At 42.4% G+C, this 21,779-nt stretch overlaps 2 protein-coding genes across 2 annotated transcripts; one reads left to right on the forward strand and one right to left on the reverse strand.

Moving 5' to 3' along the window:
• The first annotated feature begins 370 nt into the window (after positions 1-370).
• On the forward strand, positions 371-18,316 carry gys2 (glycogen synthase 2). The gene is made up of 16 exons (XM_070853961.1): positions 371-494; positions 3,160-3,341; positions 5,018-5,209; positions 5,339-5,524; positions 7,821-7,965; positions 8,159-8,276; positions 8,426-8,546; positions 8,629-8,735; positions 9,376-9,435; positions 9,553-9,631; positions 12,935-13,048; positions 13,506-13,632; positions 13,978-14,073; positions 14,224-14,387; positions 15,790-15,870; positions 18,101-18,316. Exons 1-16 carry the CDS (start codon positions 371-373, stop codon positions 18,314-18,316), a joined length of 2,112 nt encoding a protein of 703 aa, XP_070710062.1.
• An 880-nt stretch (positions 18,317-19,196) lies between these two features.
• On the reverse strand, positions 19,197-21,553 carry spx (spexin hormone). Its single transcript, XM_070854239.1, has 6 exons — positions 21,548-21,553; positions 21,061-21,144; positions 20,880-20,937; positions 20,330-20,392; positions 20,080-20,166; positions 19,197-19,261 (listed from the first exon to the last, which is right to left on the reverse strand). The coding sequence occupies exons 1-6, from the start codon at positions 21,551-21,553 to the stop codon at positions 19,197-19,199; spliced, it is 363 nt and encodes a 120-aa protein (XP_070710340.1).
• Positions 21,554-21,779: the final 226 nt, after the last annotated feature.

Genomic DNA, 21,779 nt, shown 5'->3' on the forward strand with positions numbered 1-21,779 from the left:
GGCTCATTTATACCTTTGATCAGTAAATATAAAGTAGATACTAAACAAATAAAGGTAAAAATACTCCAGTATTGATGCTGACATTCTCTGTCGCCCCCCCCTCTTCCAGTGGGCAAACCTATTTTCATTCATCTGCATTTCGCAATTCTGTGTGTGTGTGTGTGTGTGTGTGTGTGTGTGGAAGGTAAACGTCCCCTCCTACTGGCTGGAGGTCATCCTCAGTAGGCGGGGTTGAAGCTCTTTGCCCCCATCAGTCCCTTTTATCTTCAGTCCCTGTGCTAAGACCAGGACCTGCAGGCCGGCCTCTTCAGACCGCCACAGTAGCCCAAGCCTTCCAGGGGGTGTCTGTCACACCCACGGGCGCCTTAAGATGCCGCTGTCACGTTCCCTGTCCATTACGTCCCTGAGCGGGCTGCTGCCGGCCTGGGAGGAGGACGAGCTGCCTGTGGAGGACCTGCTGCTCTTCGAGGTGGCCTGGGAGGTCACCAACAAAGGTACGATCACAAGTGGAATCATGTTTTTGAGTTTCCCCACGAGGTCAGGTATGAGCTGAGCGACAGAAGTCCCTGCAAGGTGCTGCAAAAATGGTAAATGTTGTATTTTTTGTACAGTTAAAACACACAGAATGGCTCGTTTCAAGCTTTTGAAGATCGTCTTCATTGAGGATGAAAAAGAGCCACAATGAAGTGAAAGGACGCTGCATGACTTCTCTGCATGACAGCAACAACAACTGTAAAATATTTCCGTACTGTGCATTTAATTGAAAGTAAAAGTCTGCTTATGCTTAAAGTAGGACTGTAGGACTTTAAAGTCCGTCTGTCTGGCAGTAGCTGTGTTACTTTGTGTAAAACACAAAATGCCTCTTTGCCCCTTTTGAAGAGCAAACATTGAAACCCAGTGATTCTGTTCCCTCTGAAGAGCTAAACATTAAACTGCAGATAAGTGTTGAACAGTGGATCAGACGTCACTTTGGCTGTTTAGGCTTCGTGATGCCAAAATAACGTCAAAAAAAAAGGCAGAAAGTTAAATATAGAAAGTTAATTTGATGGCAAACAAATTGGATGAATAAATTCCTGGACGAGAGGTGAGAAAATATGCTGTCGCCTTTGATAGTGACTGTGTGAACATGGATTATGTCTGCTGTCAGGCTAGGCAGATGTGGCAATGCCAGTGACTACATCAACTTTTATTTTGAAATTTAGATTTAGCTGCAAGAATTCCCAGGTTAGCCCATTGGAATCTTCTGTTTGATGGGAAAAAGCTCATGTTCTTCAAATGAAATATGAGAGGGAGATAAAAACCAAAAACAAATGACTGCCCGGCATATTGTTGGTGTTGGTGTGCGGTCAAAAAGGAATCGGAGGCATTCTGGTGATGATGACTTCATAAATGATAAGGTGCAGTGAGGGCAGGTGTTCAGTCTATGAACATGATAACAGTAAAAACAGTGCAGCGAATGCAAACATGAACTGAAACAACGTCACACATACGAACAGAGACAAAAGAGATAAAGGTCAAGTCCAGTCACATGGCTGTGTGTGTGTGTGTGTGTGTGTGTGTGGGGGGGGGGATCCCTCCTGTATGAATGATGTGTGAACGAGGATGTGATGGAAAAGTGCTTAGAGTGGTCGAAATCACTAGAAATGTGCTGTACAAATACAGAGCATCCACAAGTCAACAGGCTGGAAGTTGAGGGCAGCTTGACAAAGATCTTGCCTGCTCTTAGGTAGGGAGTTGGCAGTGACACATTATGGAGTCACACATCTCCAGCCAGAGAAACCCCCTCTTTTAGTACCGTCAGTGTCAGATCCTCACACTGACACTTCGAATGAATTGGGCCCTCCAATTAACTGGTGTCATAATTTATTTCAAATATATTGATAACATCAACTGAGAGAATGAACTTTATGTCAAAGTCCTCCCAACATATTGGACATTCTGGGGGCCCCCTCTTGGAGGCGCAAAACGGTTTAGTCCGCCCGACAGCGACCGGCGACAAGTGTGACGTCAGTGAGCCCAGACTGAATGACCTGGGGGCTAGACATGATGCTGCCCAAGGAGCACAAGTCGGGGTATCAGAGGAGGACAGGAAAAGAAAGAAGGCAGAATGAGGGGAGGCAGTGGCAGCTGTTGACTGCTTTCTTTCCCAAAGGTGAACCGAGTTTGCTTGTTATGCAAAGTCCAATTAACTTACGTTGGTATGTTGGTTCGTGAGAGAGAGAGTAGAGAGAGACAGAGAGAGAGAGAGAGAGTAGTGAGAGAGAGAGACAGAGACAGAGAGAGAGAAACCATCACAACACTTGACACATTATAAATCAATATTGGATTTTTTTATTTTTAGATTATTTTTTCTCTTTATCTTTAGTCGTCATAGTAATAGGCTCCACTGGGATGGGGCCCACTGACATTGAGAGTGTACACGGCCCAGAATTTGGTGCTACGCCCCTGCTGACAGTACTGACGAACATCTTTGAGCTGATAGTCTATAAGAATAACCCTCAGGAATAATAAGTAGTTATTTTGTTGCAACAAACGATGCTAAATGGTATATTTACCACCATATATATATGTGTACAGCTCCTCTCTAGTCATTTCGACTACTCAAAGAGCTTTTCCATCACATCCTCATTCACCCGTTCACACATCATTTGTTCAGGAGGAATCTAAGTTGGAAGAGACTATTTGTTCACACATTTCACTTCAGCTCGACAGCAGCACCCGCACCTAAGATGTCTGCACATCCAGTGCCGTGGGTATAGCTGCTGTAGAGCCCTTTCCACAGAGAGCAGACAGTCTGAACTCTGTGAGTAGAGGGCTGCGAGTGTCGCTCCTTGTCATGCTGTCAAACAGTTCAGAGGTCCTCGGTCCCTCTGCTGCCTCAGCTCTTACACAACAGCTGCTCTCCGACTGCCTTTAGACGTCATTACGGCCTCGCTGCGTGCTGATGGCCTTTCATATCAATATTTGTCTTCCTGTTGCCAAGTGAGGGGCTGGGGAAATCTGTCCCACGTGTTTGGATGTGTTCTGTCCATTAAGCATCATAACCAGGGCTGTTTCACAAACACTGGCATTCCAAATACCTGACCTTTGACCTTTAATCAGTGGCAGTGATGCTGCAGGAACGACATCTTTTCTCTTTCTCTGTGTTCGGCTCTTCAGTCGGAGGAATCTACACGGTGATTCAGACCAAAGCTAAAATCACGGTGGATGAGTGGGGGGAGAACTTCTTTATGATGGGGCCCTACTCCGAACACAACTTCAAGACCCAGGTGGAGAGCTGCGAGCCTCCTAACCCGGCCATCAGGAAGGCCATGGACGCCCTCATCCACAACGGCTGCCAGGTGTGTGTGTGTGTGTGTGTGTGCCAAGTATGTTTTCTTTGTTTTCTGCTTCACCGTCCCGTCAACAATGTGTATTGAGAATGTCTGAACAGAAGCAGAAGGCCCACAGACGTGTTACTTTTTCTTCTTATCTGTTATAGTTTGAACTTTTATTATCATCATCATACTTTTATTATTTATTTTATCACATATATATTATTATTATTAATATTATCATAGATACAATTAAAGTCAGAGAGTCTGTCTGTCAGCTAGAAACACTTTCTACATAACTTATTGTTGCTGTCATTCAGTCATATGAAAACTGAAACTTTTGGCCTGATAAATAATTTGGTGTTCAGAATATTAATAATAATAATAATGACTTCACATGTGGAATATCAGTGAACACAGACGCAGACGATGAATGAATGAAATGATGGGACTGTGATGTGCACAGAGAGCAGGTTGTTATTCACCAACAGGTGTTTGTGGAGCAGGAGGCAGGCCGAGGAGAGAACACACTGCTGCTCCGGCACTCACAACACTGTGCCTTCATCGGTGTGATTACATGTTTTCACATGCAAAGCATCACAGCTTAATTAAATGCTCTTTCCGGCCTCTGCCTTGTTCTTCCTCCTCCAGACATACCGCTGACTCTTTTTTTTTTTTGTTGAGCTATTTAAATTCTTCTTTGAGTTGCTCATTGAACTCAGCTGAAAGTTTGCAGACGTTGTCAGTACATCTTATTTGCAGAGGAGGTTGAATCGTTTCGAGCGCCGCTGTAAACGTCTCATGTCTGATAACATTAAGGCAAAAACACTACTAGTGCTCTAGCTGCTGATGATAATCACCAGTCTCTCATTAATACACCATATTTTGATATATCCAATATCTGGATATACCAAGTTAGTGTTTTATGAGGATTTATAGATTTGAAATGATCCGTTAATCTGTTAACATATTGCAAAAAATATTTGCACGTGTGTAATATGAAGGTTACCTGTGTGCTGTGCAGCCTCCCACTGAGGGGGCTACTGCAGTTCTACCCACTAATCACTAGATGGTGGTTGTGTACCAGAGACCTTGATGATACAGCAGAATAGACTCATTAATAAAGGCCTACAAGTCCCTTATGGCCAACACACACACACACACACATCATTATTATTATTATTATCATTATTATTCTTAGTGTTATGGGCACCTGATTGGTCTGCAGGTAATACAGCAGTGTTATAGATTTGAACAGGCACAACTCTGAGCTACTTATTTGAAATGCAAATTAGGCACATGATAAAACACTCTCATGTTTCAAGAGAACTTAAGAAGCCACATAATGATGAACTCAGTTCTAGTCAAGATACTTCTTTCTTTAAGGTGATACATGTCAGGCTTAATTCTAGCAAAAATGTGTCTAATATTATGCTGAATCTTAAATGTTTCATCTGATGCAATACTGCAGCAGTGATAACGGCTGATTGGGTTTTAAAAATTCACACAGCAGGAGTACGGTGTTAGAAATGAGGATGAGCAGAATTTTAAATGCAGGACTTAGACTTTAGTCAAACTTCTAATTGTTCTCCTACGATTACTTGCCAGATTAGTATGTGTCTGTGAGCAGCCGACCACAGAACCTCTCCAGTGTTCCCCGACACTCTCTCAGTGGGCTTCCTTTACCGATGTTGATGATGCAGGTTCATTTTGGCCGCTGGTTGATCGAGGGCAGCCCCTATGTGATCCTGTTTGACATCGGCTCTGCGGCCTGGAACCTGGACCGCTGGAAAGGGGACCTGTGGCAGACCTGCAACATCGGCCTGCCCTACCACGACCGAGAGGCCAACGACGCGCTCATCCTGGGCTCCCTGATCGCCTGGTTCTTCAAAGAGGTCAGCTGCCGCTCAACACCTCTTCCCTCCTGCTGCCACTCACTGCCGCAAGAGTGCACAAGCGCAAACGCAGCTCGAGGTTAGTCACACTGTGAACTCGCCTGAACTCTCATCCACTTGGCTTTCCAGTTAACAGACCTGCTGGGAGACAAGCCCAACGTCATCGGCCACTTCCACGAGTGGCAGGCAGGTCCGGGGCTTATGTTCTGTCGCTCCCGCAATATTCCCATGGCAACAGTCTTCACTACACACGCCACCCTGCTGGGACGATACCTCTGTGCTGGGAATGCGGACTTTTACAACAACCTGGACAAGGTGAGTGGTCAGAAGGGTTGTGCACACACCGTCAACGCTGAAAACCGGAAAGCAACAAACAGTGACACAAAGCAGGTCACTGCAGATCAAACAGTGGAGCATTTTCAGCACATAAGAAATGGTTCATTTCCAGGTTTTTAAGGAAATACATGAAGCCAAAGGCCACTGTGGCTTTAAATCAGATCTGACTATGGGTTTCTGAGAGGACATTTTAAAATCTGGAGTTTGCATTAAGCTCTTGTCGTAATCTTTACTGGAGCCAGAGTTGGGATATGGGAGTAGATGTCAGGTGGGGGCATCTATCTGATCTGACAGTTGGACTAATCGGTCAAAACTGAGGATGTCACAATTGGGTTTTTAAGTCCTGAACAACATAACAAGTCTTATATCCTACCACTGAGTGCCTCCCTACACTAAGTGAGATCTGATATTTGTCTGATGTTTAGATTCATATTTTATTTTCTCTCATTTGTCCGACTGCAGAATAACTTGGCTTTAAGAACTCAGGGCTTGTTGTGTTTGCGGAGCATCGAGCAAACACACAGTTTTAATGATCGCAAAGGGTCGTCATCATTGGTTTCAATTTTCAGATTTCAGGGACTGTGACAGTGTTTATTACCAGATTACTATTATTCAGAGATGACTTTAGTATTTAGAGCTAAATGTAAGAGATCATGACACATGACACACGGAACGAAAACAACACATCAAATCCCCACAAGATTCATTCACTTGCTTAATCTATAATCAAAACACGTTTTCTCACACTGCCCATGTGACTTCCCACAAATGACCATCACATATTGTGGCTCAGTGGTAGAGTGGGTCGTCCCTCAATCAGAAGGTCGGGGGTTCGATCCCCAGCTCCTATGGGTCAACATGTCGAAGTGTCCTTGGGCAAGATACTGAACCCCAACTTGTGTGAATGAGTATGAAAGAACAGTCTCCTCCAAATTAGATCCCTCCTGTATGAATGATGTGTGAATGGGTGAATGAGGATGTGATGTAAAAGCGCTTTGAGTAGCTGAAATAACTAGAAAGGCGCTCTACAAATACAGACCATTTACCATATTATGAACCCTGAAACTAGAGACTACAAACTCAACTTTATTCATATAACACCTTTCATGCACACGTGCAGTGCAGAGTGCTCCAACGTAGCAAACACTACAACGATTACATTTCAGAATCCAAACAGAAGGCGCTCTCACTGGTCCTTTTTTGGAACACATAAGGAGCGTTGAAAAGAAAAGCAGTGGAGGACCTTGACCTGATCTATCTGGAACATACAGTGAAAGCATACGCTTGTATGTTGGAGCAAGGTCATTTAAAGCTTCATGAACACACACACACACACACACACACTCATGTTCCATCAGATCCATTTTCACATTCAAAGGTTCAGGCCAAAAATCGCAGCCTTTTACAGCCACTCAATGCATCATTAGTGACGTGGAGTTGTGTGTGTGCAGGGGTCAGTGTGATGCTTGTAATTGGCTCTCCGCTGCTCACTTCCTAAAGGTCAGCGTGGCGCTAAAGGCCATTCACGGGCTGAATCATTGACAGACAAGGTGTTTGTAACCCTCAGCCAATCTAGAGGAACTTCATCTCTTCTGCCAGTGGAATCATATCAATATGCATTTTCAGCTCTGCTGATAGTAACACACTGTGCAGCCAGGATGGCAGACAAGAAGAAGGACACAGAGCACAAAGAGCTGAGCTCACTCCAAGAAATAAACACGATCAATACAATCAAAGTAAACTATTCTATTAGCATGCCAAGTCTAACTCGTACTTTTTGTGTGCTGCAACCGTAAGAAGAAATTAGAATAAACTTGAGCTACATGGAGACAATTATATATATTATATTGTGTTACATTACATTAGAAATAGGTTTATAGGAGTGACTAAACTGAAATGAGCATCAGCAAAAAGTACAGACAGACCTTATATAGGTCAGGCTTTCACAAAACTATTTCTTATTCACAAAGTCTTTGTGAATAAAACTTAGACTTAGTCTACTGTAAAACTGTAAATAAGCCACTGTGAAGCTGTAACACATGAATATTTCCATGCTGTTTTGTTTTAAGGATGGTGTGCGTCTATAAAATCTGAAATTACGTTTTATTTTCATACTTTCAATAGTTGAATATAATTTTGTTAACTAATTCTACATTTAACCTGGAAGGGTACAAATGAGAATCCTTGAAATAATTGCCCTGCACACTGTATTGACTTGTCCCCTGTGTGTGTGTGTGTGTGTGTGTGTGTGTGTGTGTGTGTGTGTGTGCTGTAGTTCGACATCGATAAGGAGGCGGGTGAGAGGCAGATCTACCATCGTTACTGCCTGGAGAGAGCAGCAGTCCACTGTGCTCATGTCTTCACCACCGTCTCCCAGATCACCGCTGTGGAAGCCAACCACATGCTGCACAGGAAGCCAGGTGGGGGAAGGTTTACACTGTTGCACCCCGATACTGCATAAAGTTTAGGTGTCACACTTTGTTCAGATGAAGACGACAGTTAGTGTCAGCATGCATGGTGCCCAGAAGACGAAGCCAGACCTTTTTGCTGACCCTCTCCTAGTGGTGTCCATCCATCAGTGTCCATCACTTCTCTCTTATCGATGTTGCACAGATGTGGTGACACCAAACGGCCTGAATGTGAGAAAGTTCTCAGCGATGCACGAGTTTCAGAACCTGCACTCCACCAGCAAGGTCCGCATCCAGGAGTTTGTCAGAGGACACTTCTATGGGTGGGTGGGTTTTTATTAATGCAGTTCTGATGCGTCTCATGTAGTTATGTTTTATTTCTCAAACTTATCAAATGTTAATTTTCTCATTATTCTTAGAGATGGTGGTCTCTTTGATAAATCTGGTTGTAATTCTTATCCCTTCTCCAAAGTCACCTGGACTTCAACCTAGAGAAAACCCTCTACTTCTTCATCGCTGGACGCTATGAGTTTTCCAACAAGGGAGCTGATTTGTTCCTCGAATCGCTGTCCAGACTCAACTATCTACTGCGGGTGAGGTTCTCAGTCCTCTGCATTCGGTAGCACTCTGCTGTATCCATCGCTCATTCATCCTGTCCTCCCTCTCTATCCACAGCTCCACAGAAACGACGTGACAGTGGTAGTTTTCTTCATCATGCCAGCAAAGACCAACAACTTCAATGTGGAGTCGCTGAAGGGGCAGGCGGTACGCAAACAGCTCTGGTATGTGGTTCCTGCTGCGGTTCACGTGAGCAGATGTAGTTTATTAACCTTTATTTGACCAGGGCAGTGTCTGTGGCAGCGAAGCTCTCTGTGCTTTGACGCTGGTGAGTCCCACCACAATCTGATCTGCTGGTCTCTGAGCAACTCTACTTGGAGTTCAATTTTTGGATGCTTGGAGCCCAAAAGCTATAGGGCAAGCAATATAACAAGAAAAGTTCAGTTTACTTATTCAGGTAAGCAAAGGTCAAAGATCAAGCAAATAAATCTGCTCAGGGGCAGACAGGGAAATCAGGTCCACCTCTTGTGTTCATAAATATAATGACTGTTGTCTCTAAGAAGCAAATGCAAACATGGCAACCTCCTTAAGAGCAAGACCAAGTGGACCACTGAACACTGGTTTAACCCTGTCCATGATCTTTCCTCAGCCTCAACCAAGTAGTGTTTGTTCTCAAACCTAACCAAACCCCCACTGGTTTACATGGCCACTGCCACAGTAGTAGCCACCACTACGTACTGGTGGCCTCCCTATTGGTCTCTCAAACTCTCTCAAAAATAAATGCCTGCCTCTGTTTTTTTCGTGTGTTTGGGTTTGGGTTTGGTTTAGCAATGCTGGTGAAGTTGATGAGTTTGTGTTTCACAGGGATACAGCTCACACTGTGAAGGAGAAGTTTGGCAAAAAGCTCTATGATGCCCTGTTAAAGTAAGTATAAGGATCCACTGTGAGTGGAACCACAGCTTTGAGGATTTTACACCTATCTGTTATGAAAGGAGAGTTCTACGCAGAGTTCTATGTTCATGGTTTGCTCCGCTTCTTCAGAGGGCAGATCCCCGACATGAACTCCATTCTGGACCGAGACGACTTCACCATAATGAAGAGAGCCATCTACGCCACTCAGGTACTGGAGCCTCTGTGTCACTCTCCTGTCCACAATAAGCAACCACTGCTATCGTTTTCATGTATTTATCCTTAGACTTTAGTCCTGGCTCAACTTTTGCCTTTAATGCGCTGCAGTGCCATCCAGCAACGCACGATTGGTCATTTGAGCACACGCAAGCACACATTTCTGGTTCTGTAGATGAGTTTGTACTATGAATGGGCTGATTCTAAATCTAAATCATCAATCAATTGTCCAGACAGAGGATGAGATAATCGTTGATGGGACCAAACCAGGCCTGTATTTTAGAATTTGCTTGACAGAATACACATCTCTGTGGTTTAGAAGATCACACACCCTTTGTATCGCATGTTCTCTCAGGTACCACTTGTGGTACGCGAATATTTAGCTTGCTTTTATATTTTTAAATGCAAAATTCGAACCGTTCCCTGTGGCTTTAAAGCTGGAAGTACACTGATAGAAATGCTCCATCATTATACAGTAGGCAAGTGTAAAAATAGCCAACAGAGAGGAAAACAGGAAACGCTGTAAAAGATAAATCACCAGCACACTCTCATATCCTCACTGCTGTTTTTTATGAATGGATAAAGCATTTCTCCCGGAGCGATCAATATGAGCGATGGCCTCTGCTGCAGATGAATTATAAGAGCACATGAGGGGGATTCCCCCGGAGCCAAAAGCATGAATGGACGTAAGCAAGCTGAGGGTGATTTAATTGCCTTCCTCTACCCCCGACCATGGGTCAGTGAGACAGGCTGTGCTGAGGTGATGTATGTTAGAGCACGGATTTACAAGCAAGAGCGCTTATAAAAAGGTCTTTCTCAATTAAATGAATTTATGGCATCATCAATACTCCGGTGGGTGTGAGTAGTATTGACTGCAAGCGTTTGGAGAATGATGGAACGGAGCCTCTTCCTGACTGGTGATTGGAGGAAAAACGCCGTTGAGATTATTTCTCCGCGTCGTTTTTCATGTGTCGCCGACCCCATTTTCGCCTCCACCCCCACCTTTCAATTACAGCCTCGCTCACAAAGTTGAGAGGAGCAGCAGAGGAGTCTCTCCTAAAATCGTCACACTGTAGGTTGTAGTCTTCCACAGCTCTGCTCTTAAAATCACCCAAATTATATTAATTTGCTGAATTAAGGAAGAATTCTATAGCGTAATTCCCTCGCTCAAACAGTGCCCAGGATATCCTGGGTTGTCCAATGACCTCACTGTGAACAGTTTACATAGAGACTACATTCTACCAAAGAATAGTGCACCACAGACATGTCTGTTGTTGTTGTCTATATTGGGAAATGATTACTTTCTGGGACTATACCAATAATCCCGTCCCAGGATTTCTCACCATACATGAAGTTTAATATTAAAAACAGAACAGCACATTATTAATCATGACATTCTATACATTTTTTCTCACATTAGATCATGTCGTAATATTTTTAGTGAAGCATTATTGTCTTTGAAGTGATAAAACACAGTTATATCATCATATAGTATTGTTTTAGAATTTAAAGTGAGAGTCATTAACGCTGCAGTGGGAAGTTGATCCGGTTACATTGTTTAAATAATGATGATTTAAGGTCATACTCATGTCTCCAACAGCCGCGAGGAAGTGTATGGAAGTGTTTTGCTTCCATGCATACAATATTCTGGTATATGTGAATGCACAGCCACCAGGCAGCTGAAAAGTCTGGGATCTTGCAGGTTTTTCTTCTGAAAAACAGGAACAGATTTTGGTAAGAATTCCCCCGGAAATACCAGAATCTCAGGTAAAAGGTCTAAAAGGTAAAAGTGTGTTCAGTGATCTGCTGTCTCGGTGTAAAGAAGTGTTGGAGTATTAACAAAATGACCAGAATGCTGTGCTCTGTACTGATGGATCAGTGGCGCTGTCCGTGGTGCTGAAGTAGCAGACGGACTTGTCTACCATCATATTCTCTGTATATACCGTACATACTACAAATACTGAATCCTATTCTAACTCACTACTGTCCCTGCACTACACCCATCGTGCCTCAGATGTGTTTCATTGTCATGTGTCATTTGAACTGATTTGAAACAAAAGTGGACATTGTCACGACATTTGCTCACACAGCAATCGTTTTTTTGTTTGGGCCTGGTCCCTTTTGAAGGTTGGGTCGAGTTTCCATTCGTAACACCGGTGGAGTGTTACTGGTGGTGCAGCCCACTGAACTGCCTGCTAGTTCTGTTGTTATTTTAATCAGCCTCATGCCAATGTTTAATCCTACTTTAGTGTTTAAATATTGAATTTCTGAAAATTAATCGGAAAAAAATGACTTCTTTACCTTTTCTCTCCAAAAAAGTTTTAGTTTTTTTTTGTTTGTAATGTCATGGTTGTGTCTGCTGTGTAATTTGGTACAAATGAGAACTTTATCAGTTGTAGTTTAGCTACTTGTGTTGATTTTATTAGCAGTTTACCACAGGAAATTCTCTATTTAAACCCAAGTAATCCATTATCCATTTGTTTTTATTTACATAAAACTTTCCTAATCTGAATTCAGCACTGCTTTCGTGCACGTGTCGCATTTTTGCAAGTTCAGTAAACCTGCTGTGCTCTCGCTGAGAAATGATAGCGATTGATTGGAAGTGTACTGAAAGCTGTTTCTGTTTTCCATATTATTACTGTTTGCTTAGTTTAATCTTTTCCAGGAACCATCCTCTGAATTTCCAGTTCCTTTAGCGCAAATGACAGGAAACTATGGGAGCTGTAAAATAAAGTGTGTTTTGTGCTGCGGGGTGGTGTGAGACAGTAGTCAGATATCATTAGGCCAAGGTTTAGGTAATGCCTGCACTGGTCAATACTTCTCAGAATCACAGTCTGAAAGGTTACCAGTCACAGACCATTCAATCAAACTCCCCATTATGTCATTTCTCCTCCCTCTGCTGTTTAGTCATGTGTGTTTGTATGTGTGTGACATATAGTGTGTGTAAACAGTAACACTCCACAAAGACACACATCGGTGCGTCACACTGAGGTGGAACCACACTGAAAACACACATATTCCTTGTCAGGTTGTGTTTGCAGTAGACTGAAGCATGTTTCAATCTTTCAGCATGTTGATGACTGATTGGTTCACATTATTATCCTGGAAGGGAAATTGATTTGCTGCAAAATAACATCAAAGTAAAAATCCATGGTCAAAACTGATATCTTTAAAAAAAAAAAAAAAGTAATAAGGATCTCATCCCCTCAAACCAACGTCATGATGACACTAATCTAATTTGGATTGTCACATATGTAATCTGACTAATCGCTCTGGAAATGTGGTATTTGAAATGCAGAGACACAGCCTCCCTCCAGTGACCACTCACAACATGCTGGACGACTCAACAGATCCCATCCTGTCCAACGTCAGACGCATCGGCCTCTTCAACTCCAGAAATGACCGCGTCAAGGTAAACGTGCCCATAAACGTCATGCTCTTTTCTGGAGTCGGTCGCTGGGAGGACCAAAGCAGTGGACTGACCGAGTGGCCAACAGACCAACTTTGCCACTTGCATGACTAGAAACTGCAGCAGGGATTAAATCCTCAGTTCTATGGAATGCAAATCTACACCAAATGCTATAGAAATCCAACAATGAACTACACTGTGTACAAAATCGGCAATTTGATTGTAGTCTGGTACTAAAAGAAAGCTAACAGCTAATGCTTGGTAATGTGTTTAGCTGAAAGGTGACTCAGGGAACCGGGTATATTTACAGCTAATTTAAGCTTGTAAAATATCTATTTCACAAATTGCATTCTGATTGGTACAGTTAATACATTCCCAAGTGATAATGAATGAATACATGTACTTCCAAGAACCTCATGTTTCTATTCTGTAGCTCTTTAAAAATGTCTCCCCTGCTAAGGTTATCTTCCACCCTGAGTTCCTGTCCTCCACCAGTCCTCTGCTGCCAATGGACTATGAGGACTTTGTTCGTGGATGCAACCTCGGAGTGTTCCCCTCCTACTATGAACCATGGGGATACACGCCTGGTAACCTTTCACCATCACATTTTAACCCGTAATATACAAGAGACGTATGCACACGAGACAATGATGGATTAGTTCTTCAACATTCGGTATATCCAGTGCACTTTTTACAATAAGGCATTAAATGCAAACTGACCCAGACTTCATTAATCTCTACATACAGCACATAATTGCATTTCACAGTAGATGGTCGAATTGCATATTTAAAAATGCAATCAGCTGTTAACAGCCACTGGTGGTCTGAGATGAGTTCCTTCAAAATGACTGCTACATGGTGTTTTTTTATTACCTGACACCAATAAACATGATAACTGTACTTTTTCTGAGCTGCGTTGTGCTTCCCCCCAGGTGAATGTACTGTAATGGGTATTCCCAGTGTGACCACCAACCTGTCAGGTTTCGGCTGCTTCATGGAGGAGCACGTCTCAGACCCTGCTGCCTATGGTGTGGACACACACACACACACACACACACACACACACACATAATCTGTTACATAGCTATCTCATTTCCCCTTCGTTTTAACAGATTACATGCTGACACTGATCCTCTGTCTCCTGTACTGTACTGTCTCTTGTCCCTCATTGGCATCAGGTATTTACATCGTGGACCGGCGGTTCCGCTCAGCCGAGGAGTCCTGCAACCAGCTGACACAGTTCATGTTCTCTTTCTGCCAGCAGTCTCGCCGCCAGCGCATCATCCAGCGGAACCGAACTGAGAGACTGTCTGACCTGCTGGACTGGAGATACCTGGGGCGGGTCTGTTTTTGTTGCACCACATCAGAGAATACAGCATCATTTCTGTTAGACAGAATACTGTATCCATGTCTGCACATACGGTACAGATTTTAAAAAATCTGAAAACAAAGGAGGAAAATCTTGCATGTTTGATTTAATGTTGTTTAGGTGTTGATCTACTGTTGCACTCAAAATTATTCAACCCCCATTGCAAATTCACAAGTAACACAACTAATATTACAGATTTGTTTCTCCAAATTCAACACAATATGACACTTTGTGACTTTGTGACACTTGAATAGAATCCCTCATATGAGCACTCATTTGCAAATCAGGTGTTGTCTCAAGTACACCTGATGCAGCTAATGAGGTCCTTGATTAGTTGCATTAGTTGTGCTTGAGATAAAACACATCAAATACCCAGACTGGTTAGGGGTTTGTTCATAGAGACATTAGGTTACATGCTGGGAAATATGGGAAGGTCAATAGAATTGTCCAAAAAGTTAAGAGAGGAGATCATTGCCTGCACAGACAAGGAAAAGGATACAAAAGTATAGCAAAGGCACAGAATGTTCCTACAGATATTGTTGGAAGCACAGTTCACAAGGTCAAAGCTACAGGAACACTGGCTGCACTAGGAAGCTATCAACAGCTGCCAGCAGCGGACGACCTTTGAGTGACTCCAAAAGACCTGCAGCAAGACTTGGTGGCAGCAGGCACTGAGGTTTCAGTTTCTACAGGAAGACATAGACCACTACTGACCCAAAAGCACAAGACAAGTCAGCTCCAATATGGTCAAAACCACATAAATAAGCCACAGAAGGTTTTGGTTTCTGTTCTGTGGCGATGCTCTGGGGCTGCTTTGCTTCTTCTGGCTCTGGAAACCTGCAGCGTTTGGAGGGCAACATGGATTCAATCAGTATCAAGAAATCTGAGGAGAAAACATCAGGCTGTCTGTGAGGAAGCTGAAGCTTGGGTGTTATTGGATCTTCCAACATACCTCAAAGTCCACCAAGGTTTGGCTTCAGAAAAAGTCCTGGAAGATACCAGAGTGGCCGTCACAGTCACCTGACTAGAAAATCTCTGGTGAGATTCGAAGAAGGTGGTTGCAGCACAAAAACCCAAGAATATAAGAGGAATGGGTTAAGATTCCTGTCAGAACCTGGTGTCTGGTTAAGCATCATGTCTGCAGCAGGTCATAACAGCAAAGGGTGCTCTGCTGAGTACTGAAGATGGTTCTCAAGAAGGCTGCAGTAGTCACTAAAAGTGGCATATTGTGCTGAATTTGGAGAAACCACCTGTAATATTAGTTGTGTTGAACTGTTTCAGTTGTTCTTGTAAATTGTCCCATTACACCTAATTTACAACAGAGGTTGAATAATTTAGAGTGCAACTGTAAATCTCTGCTGACTTTGATTTGCAGTTCTACATACACGCCCGGCATCTCGCGCTCAGCAGAGCTTTCCCAGACAAGTTCAAGACGGACCCCACGGCCCCTCTGAAGGTGAGGAATACTGTACAAGGAAATAAGTTACTTTGGAAAAGAGTGATTGAACTAGAGAATGAGACCTCCACCGAGGCTTAGCAAGGAGTCATTTATGATTTCAATTATGGAAAATGGAAAATTTGCATCTGCAAAAGAGACTCAAAACATCTACAAAGAGATGCAATAAAACAGCTAAATGATGCAAAACAACCACAAAGAGAAAAAAGAAATAGGTACAAAATGACTTTTCAATCTGGCTGTTTTGCATCCCTATAGGAGGAGTCGGGGACCTTTTCCATGTCCAAGAGTCCAATGGAATTATTGTCTCATAACCTGTCCATGGCTGTGGGCCATTTGGAGTTAGAAATAGCAGCTATTTATTACCACACTGAATAACCAAAGTAACTAATGTACAGTTTAATAGTGCCAAATACAAGGGCCTTAAAGTTGGATTCTTACACATTTATACTTAATAGCTCCCCTTTTAGAATCTTTGCTCCAGTCTGCATCAACTTTACACACCTTTGGGTCGTGCTGGTCAAAATCTCAATGGAGCTACAAACTGAAAATCATATTGTGGTGGCTTACGGTGAAATGCTGTCTGAGAACCTTGAACAAAGTCTTCCACTAATTGCACATGCATGTACATGAAATTACCTCTCATCTACTGACTGACACACACAGCGGGTTACTGTTGGATTTTACCCACATTTGTGAGGCTTTAATTGACAGCCTAACATTTGGATAAATGACAAGACATCATCATAGAGTGTGTTGATGCTGATCCCTGTAGTGTTAAGACTCCCCCTTTCTCCTTTTGCTCGTTTCTTCTTTGATTCACAGACTGTCTGGTGCTATATCTGATGCACAATTTTCAGGTTTGATACAAAGTTTAATTTAAAGCACATTTTTAATTAGAAAGAAAATTAAAGGAAGGACTGGAGGAAAATAACACAAGGGCAAGAAAGAGATGGTAAAGGATAGAATGAAATGCAAGAAGAGAAAAAAATAGGAAAAATGAAATATACAATACAATATACAATATACACACACAAACACAGTACCAGTCAAAAGTTTGGAGACACATTCTCATTCAATGGTTTTTCTTTATTTTGTTGTTATTAATATTGAAGACATCAAAACTATGAAGGAACATGCAGAATTATGTAGTAGACAACTTAAACAAACCACAATATCTCTCAGTCAGCTTCATGAGGTCGTCACCTGGATGGTTTTCAAATAACATGCCAGGTTGGGGTTGGTACACAGAACTATACAGCAAACAGCCCTATTCATCTACTGTTCTAATCCATATTATGGCAAGAACCACTCAACTACATAAAGAGAAACCACAGTCCATCATTACTTTAAGACATGAAGGTCAGTCAGTCTGGAAAATTTCAAGAACTTTGACTGTTTCCTCAAGTGCAGTCACGAAAACCATCAAACGCCCTGATGAAACTGGCTCTCATGAGGACCCCCCAGGAAGAGTTAAAGGATAAGGATAAGGATATGAGGATAAGCTCATTAGAGTTACCAGCCTCAGAGACCACAAACTAACAGCTCCTCAGATTAGAGCCACATAAGTGCTTCACAGAGTTCAAGTAGCAGACTTATCTCAACATCAGCTGTTCAGAGCAGACTGTGGGAATCAGGGCGGCATGGTCGAAATGCAGCAAGGAAGCCACTACTGAGGAAGAACAAGAAGAAGAGGAGAAATACTTTGGCCAAGAAACACAAAGAATGGACTTTAGACCAGTGGAAATCTGTACTTTGGCCTGATGAGTCCAAATCTGAGATTTTTGGTTCCACCCCCTCATATCTTTGTGAGACACAGAAAAGGTGAGAGGATGCTTTCTACATGTGTGGTTCCCACCATGAAGCATGGAGGAGGAGGAGGAGGTGTGATGATGTGGGGGCTTTTGCTAGTGACACTTAACCAGCATGGCTACCACAGCATTCTGTGGGGCCACTGCCCAAACACACCTCCAGGCCTCGTAAGGGCCATTTGACCGAGTGCCTCCACAATCACCTGACCTAGACCCAACTGAGATGGTTTGGAATGAGTTGTGTGTAAAGCTGTCATCAACTAGTACTTTGAAACTACTTTCTAAAATCTAAAACATATTCTGGGTTGTTTAACACTTATTTGTTCATTACGTGTTCTCTCATAGTTGTGGGAATGATATATATATATATATATATGTGTATATAGCAGCGATAACTTGGAGTTTTTTTGTCTCAACAGACTGAAGGTTTCCGTTACCCTCGGCCCTACTCAGTGCCCCCCTCTCCCTCTGCCTCCGTCCACTCCACCCCCCATCACAGTGATGTGGAAGATGATGACGAGCCCTACGATGAAGACGAGGAGGCTGAGAGGGATCGGCTGAACATCAAGGCTCCCTTCGCGCTGGGTGCTGTGCCGGAGGGCAAGAAGAAGCAACCAGGAGAGTCAGGAAACTGAAATTCACCTTGAGTAGCTGCAGATTGTACACAGGCTTAGAGTCACAGCTCATCTGGACGTGTAGGGAGTCATCTCTATGATATTCCCTGAAATACACTAGAGAAGGGCCTCACATTCCTGCTGCAATAAAATCACCCACCTATCTCTACTGCCATTACTTACTATACTTCTGCTTTTACTCCAGAAGGTTGCACTATAGAAATAAAAGAGTTTTAAAGTTTCTTGAAAGTTTGCGGATTTGAGACCAAATGAATAAAAGTCCTGAAGGTTCGATACTAACCCTGAACCAGGTCCATCACAAAATTCAGATTTCTTTTCCGAAGCTCTGTCTCAGTGTGTGTTCCCTCCATTCTTGGTCCATTGTTGTTTTCAATATACATACTTCTTCAATTAGGCTAAAGAATGATATCTTCGATTGCTATGCAGATGACACACAGTTCTATGTTATAATGAAATCCACTAATTCCAACAGCCTAAATAATCTGACAGTGAAATAAAAAAAATGTTTTACAAGCTCTAATCTTATGTGCCTGTGTCAATTGTTATGTTATTATGTTAAACTACATTATTGATGACTTATCAACACAAGAACAATAGTGACTATATGTGGACAGGGGGTGTCCTCTTACTTTTGGCCATCATAATAGTACAAATAAAATACTCTTGACAACACGCCAAAGACATTTAGAAAACTCAGACAATCCCAGACCAATAGTGCTATGAATTCAAACTCTTTTTATTAAAACGTCACATTTCAAACAAAGTCAGAGAATTCATATTTACAAAACAGCTGTTCTTCCCCTTCACAGTGAAGCGAACACCTCGCATTCTAAAACAAAGACGGTGTCATCTGGCAGCTTTAGAAATGTATGAAAGACCGTCAGAAATATTCTCTCTTCCACACTGGCAGCTCCTGGAAATAGACCTCCTCTGGGTTTTCGTCAGCTAGATTAGAGAGAGAAAAAGAAGATTAAAAAATATGGAATTACGATGCAAAGTCTTGAGTCAAAGACAGAGCGAAGGGGCACATGATCGGAGTTCCTTTTAAGTCCTTAAAGGTTTGTGAGGAAAAGTTAGTGAGGGTAACCTTTAAATCTCTCTCTGGAGCTCTTTGTCCTGTAGAAATAAGCACTTGTTATTGTGTAGTTTTGGCTGAATAATTTGTCTCTCTTTTACTTGAAATTAGACTTGCTGCTTAACTCTAACCCTTCACCCCAGATCATACCAGTTGAATTTCATCAAAAAATATTGACTGGTAGTCATTTTGAACCCAAAATATAAAAAAAAAAAATAGGTCTCGGGTTTAAAAATACCTCCTATCCTTTAAAGTGTGTATGTCTAAAAGCTTTCTCAGGCAGGTGTTCAGAGACAGTAAGATGTTTTTGTGTTTAAAATCATTACGCCACAAAAAATTACCTGCAGCTACTGGTATTGTATTAACATTGCAATGAACATTTAGAATAGTTATGTAGCAGCTGTCCAGCAGAAATAGTGATAGTTATATGACCAAGCGAGTCCTTTCCATGATGGAAGGACACATTACACTCACTTTATAAAATCCTAATTTTGTCCCCCAACTTTTACAGCTCCAGCTCCACTAAAGTCACTGCAAGTAGTATATTCTTATATCTATTACACTGAATTACAGTTATTATGAATAGAACAATAGCCATTTGGATCATAATGTGCCACTTTCTAGACTTCTTCCCCCTACTTTGAAGCCTGACCTGCATATCTGGTTGTGCTGCTGTGCGTCAGCTCACCTCCCTCTCTGGCCTGCTGGAGGAAGTTGAGCAGGACGGTAGCTGCCTGGTCCACGCTTAGCTTCTCCGTGTTCTGACTGCGGGTCTCTGACAGGGAGGAAACACCAAACACAAATTATCTGTCTTGCCTCATGGACAAATGGTGATTCCAGCTCCAATGCTGTTTGCGGGGGAAACTTTCTTATTATTTTATTCTCCTAAAATAAAGGAGATTAATCAAGTGTACTTCAAACCACATGCACGCTCTGACCTAAGTGCAATGTGTCATAGACGTCCCCTTCTTTTCGGTCCTCTGAGATAAACCTGCGTCCCTCTGGGAAAAAAGCACAAAGAGAGCTCAGTTGTTTGGAATGTAATAAAAAAAGGACTTATCTTTGCATATATATATATATAACAATATGGAGACCCAAGAAGTTCAGTTCTTCAAAAGATATGACATCAGGAAGAAAATAATAATTGGAATGAATAATCACAATATGTAATTTTCCCATGTCACTGTGAAATAATTCAAATTTACTTGATTCTTTTCACAATAAAAGACGTGCCTATTCAGTTACAACAGTTCTTATTGTTTTTTCAGTCACTTTTCATCAAGAAGTCACCTCAACATAAACTCTTCCTGATTTAGCCTGAGACATGAGAAATGAAACTTTACACAAATTTCATGATAAATCCTGATGATTATATCAAATATTGTGTCTCTGTTTATTCATATGATGACTTACATCTTAATGTATTTAATTATCAAACACTGAACGCTCTGGGTCTCAATACAGCCATGGGACATGGTAAATACATACGAGTGCCCTTTAAGTAAAGCATAGCCTGCGGGGTCCAGTTTCTCCGTTGGAAAGAGCCCTGTCATGAAGGAACAAATAACAGAATAGTGTTTCATCGTAAAGCTGCATAAGTTTTATGAATAAGAAATATGCATTTTCAAATATTCAGCTCCCTTTCTTCGATGAAAGAAACCCGCTTTACCTTCGGCGCGCTCCACGACTGTGAGATGAACGACGCCAGTAATAAAAGGGTGAGTACATAAGTTAATGTGATGGTCCTCAAACCCTGCGGGAGATAAAGGTAAAAAAGGAACAAATGTCTTAAATCACAATTCTAACACAGCGGCATCCTGCTCTGAGACTGGCGGTGCGTAATTAACGCATTACGCGCAGGCTGCGCGCATTAAGAATCATTTAACCGAACCCTACATTCGTGAGAAACTTTTAAAGTTGAGTGATAATTAGTATATTATGGATATAACTGTAGATGCGCACTGTGTTTGGGAAAAAAAACGCTTTCCATCAGCACTTGGATGATGCGTAAAATGCGAGAATATTGGCCCTGTACCTAAAAACTGGCGAGCTTTACGTTGGGAATTGTCTAGATACCACTTCTTGAAACAGATGAACCAACTCTGGAAAAAGGAAAAACAATCAGTCCAGCAAAACCACCGGCGCATTGTACTTACTTTCATGGTGCCAGAGATCCCGTGAGCCTGGTATCCTGCAGTGAGGGTGAGAGAGTAAAAGCTTCAAGGTAATTTCTGGCGGTGACCCCCCCCCTCCCCTCCCTGTATTTATATCCTATGGGGGGCGGGGTGGAGGGCCCCTCTCCACACTTCTTCATGACGCCAGCAGCTATAGGTCAACGCCAATTTGATGAAACGGGGGCGGTTAGGAGGGAGAATAAACGAAGTCACA

The sequence above is a fragment of the Pempheris klunzingeri genome, chromosome 22, assembly GCF_042242105.1.
Source record: "Pempheris klunzingeri isolate RE-2024b chromosome 22, fPemKlu1.hap1, whole genome shotgun sequence".
Lineage (NCBI taxonomy): Eukaryota > Metazoa > Chordata > Actinopteri > Acropomatiformes > Pempheridae > Pempheris > Pempheris klunzingeri.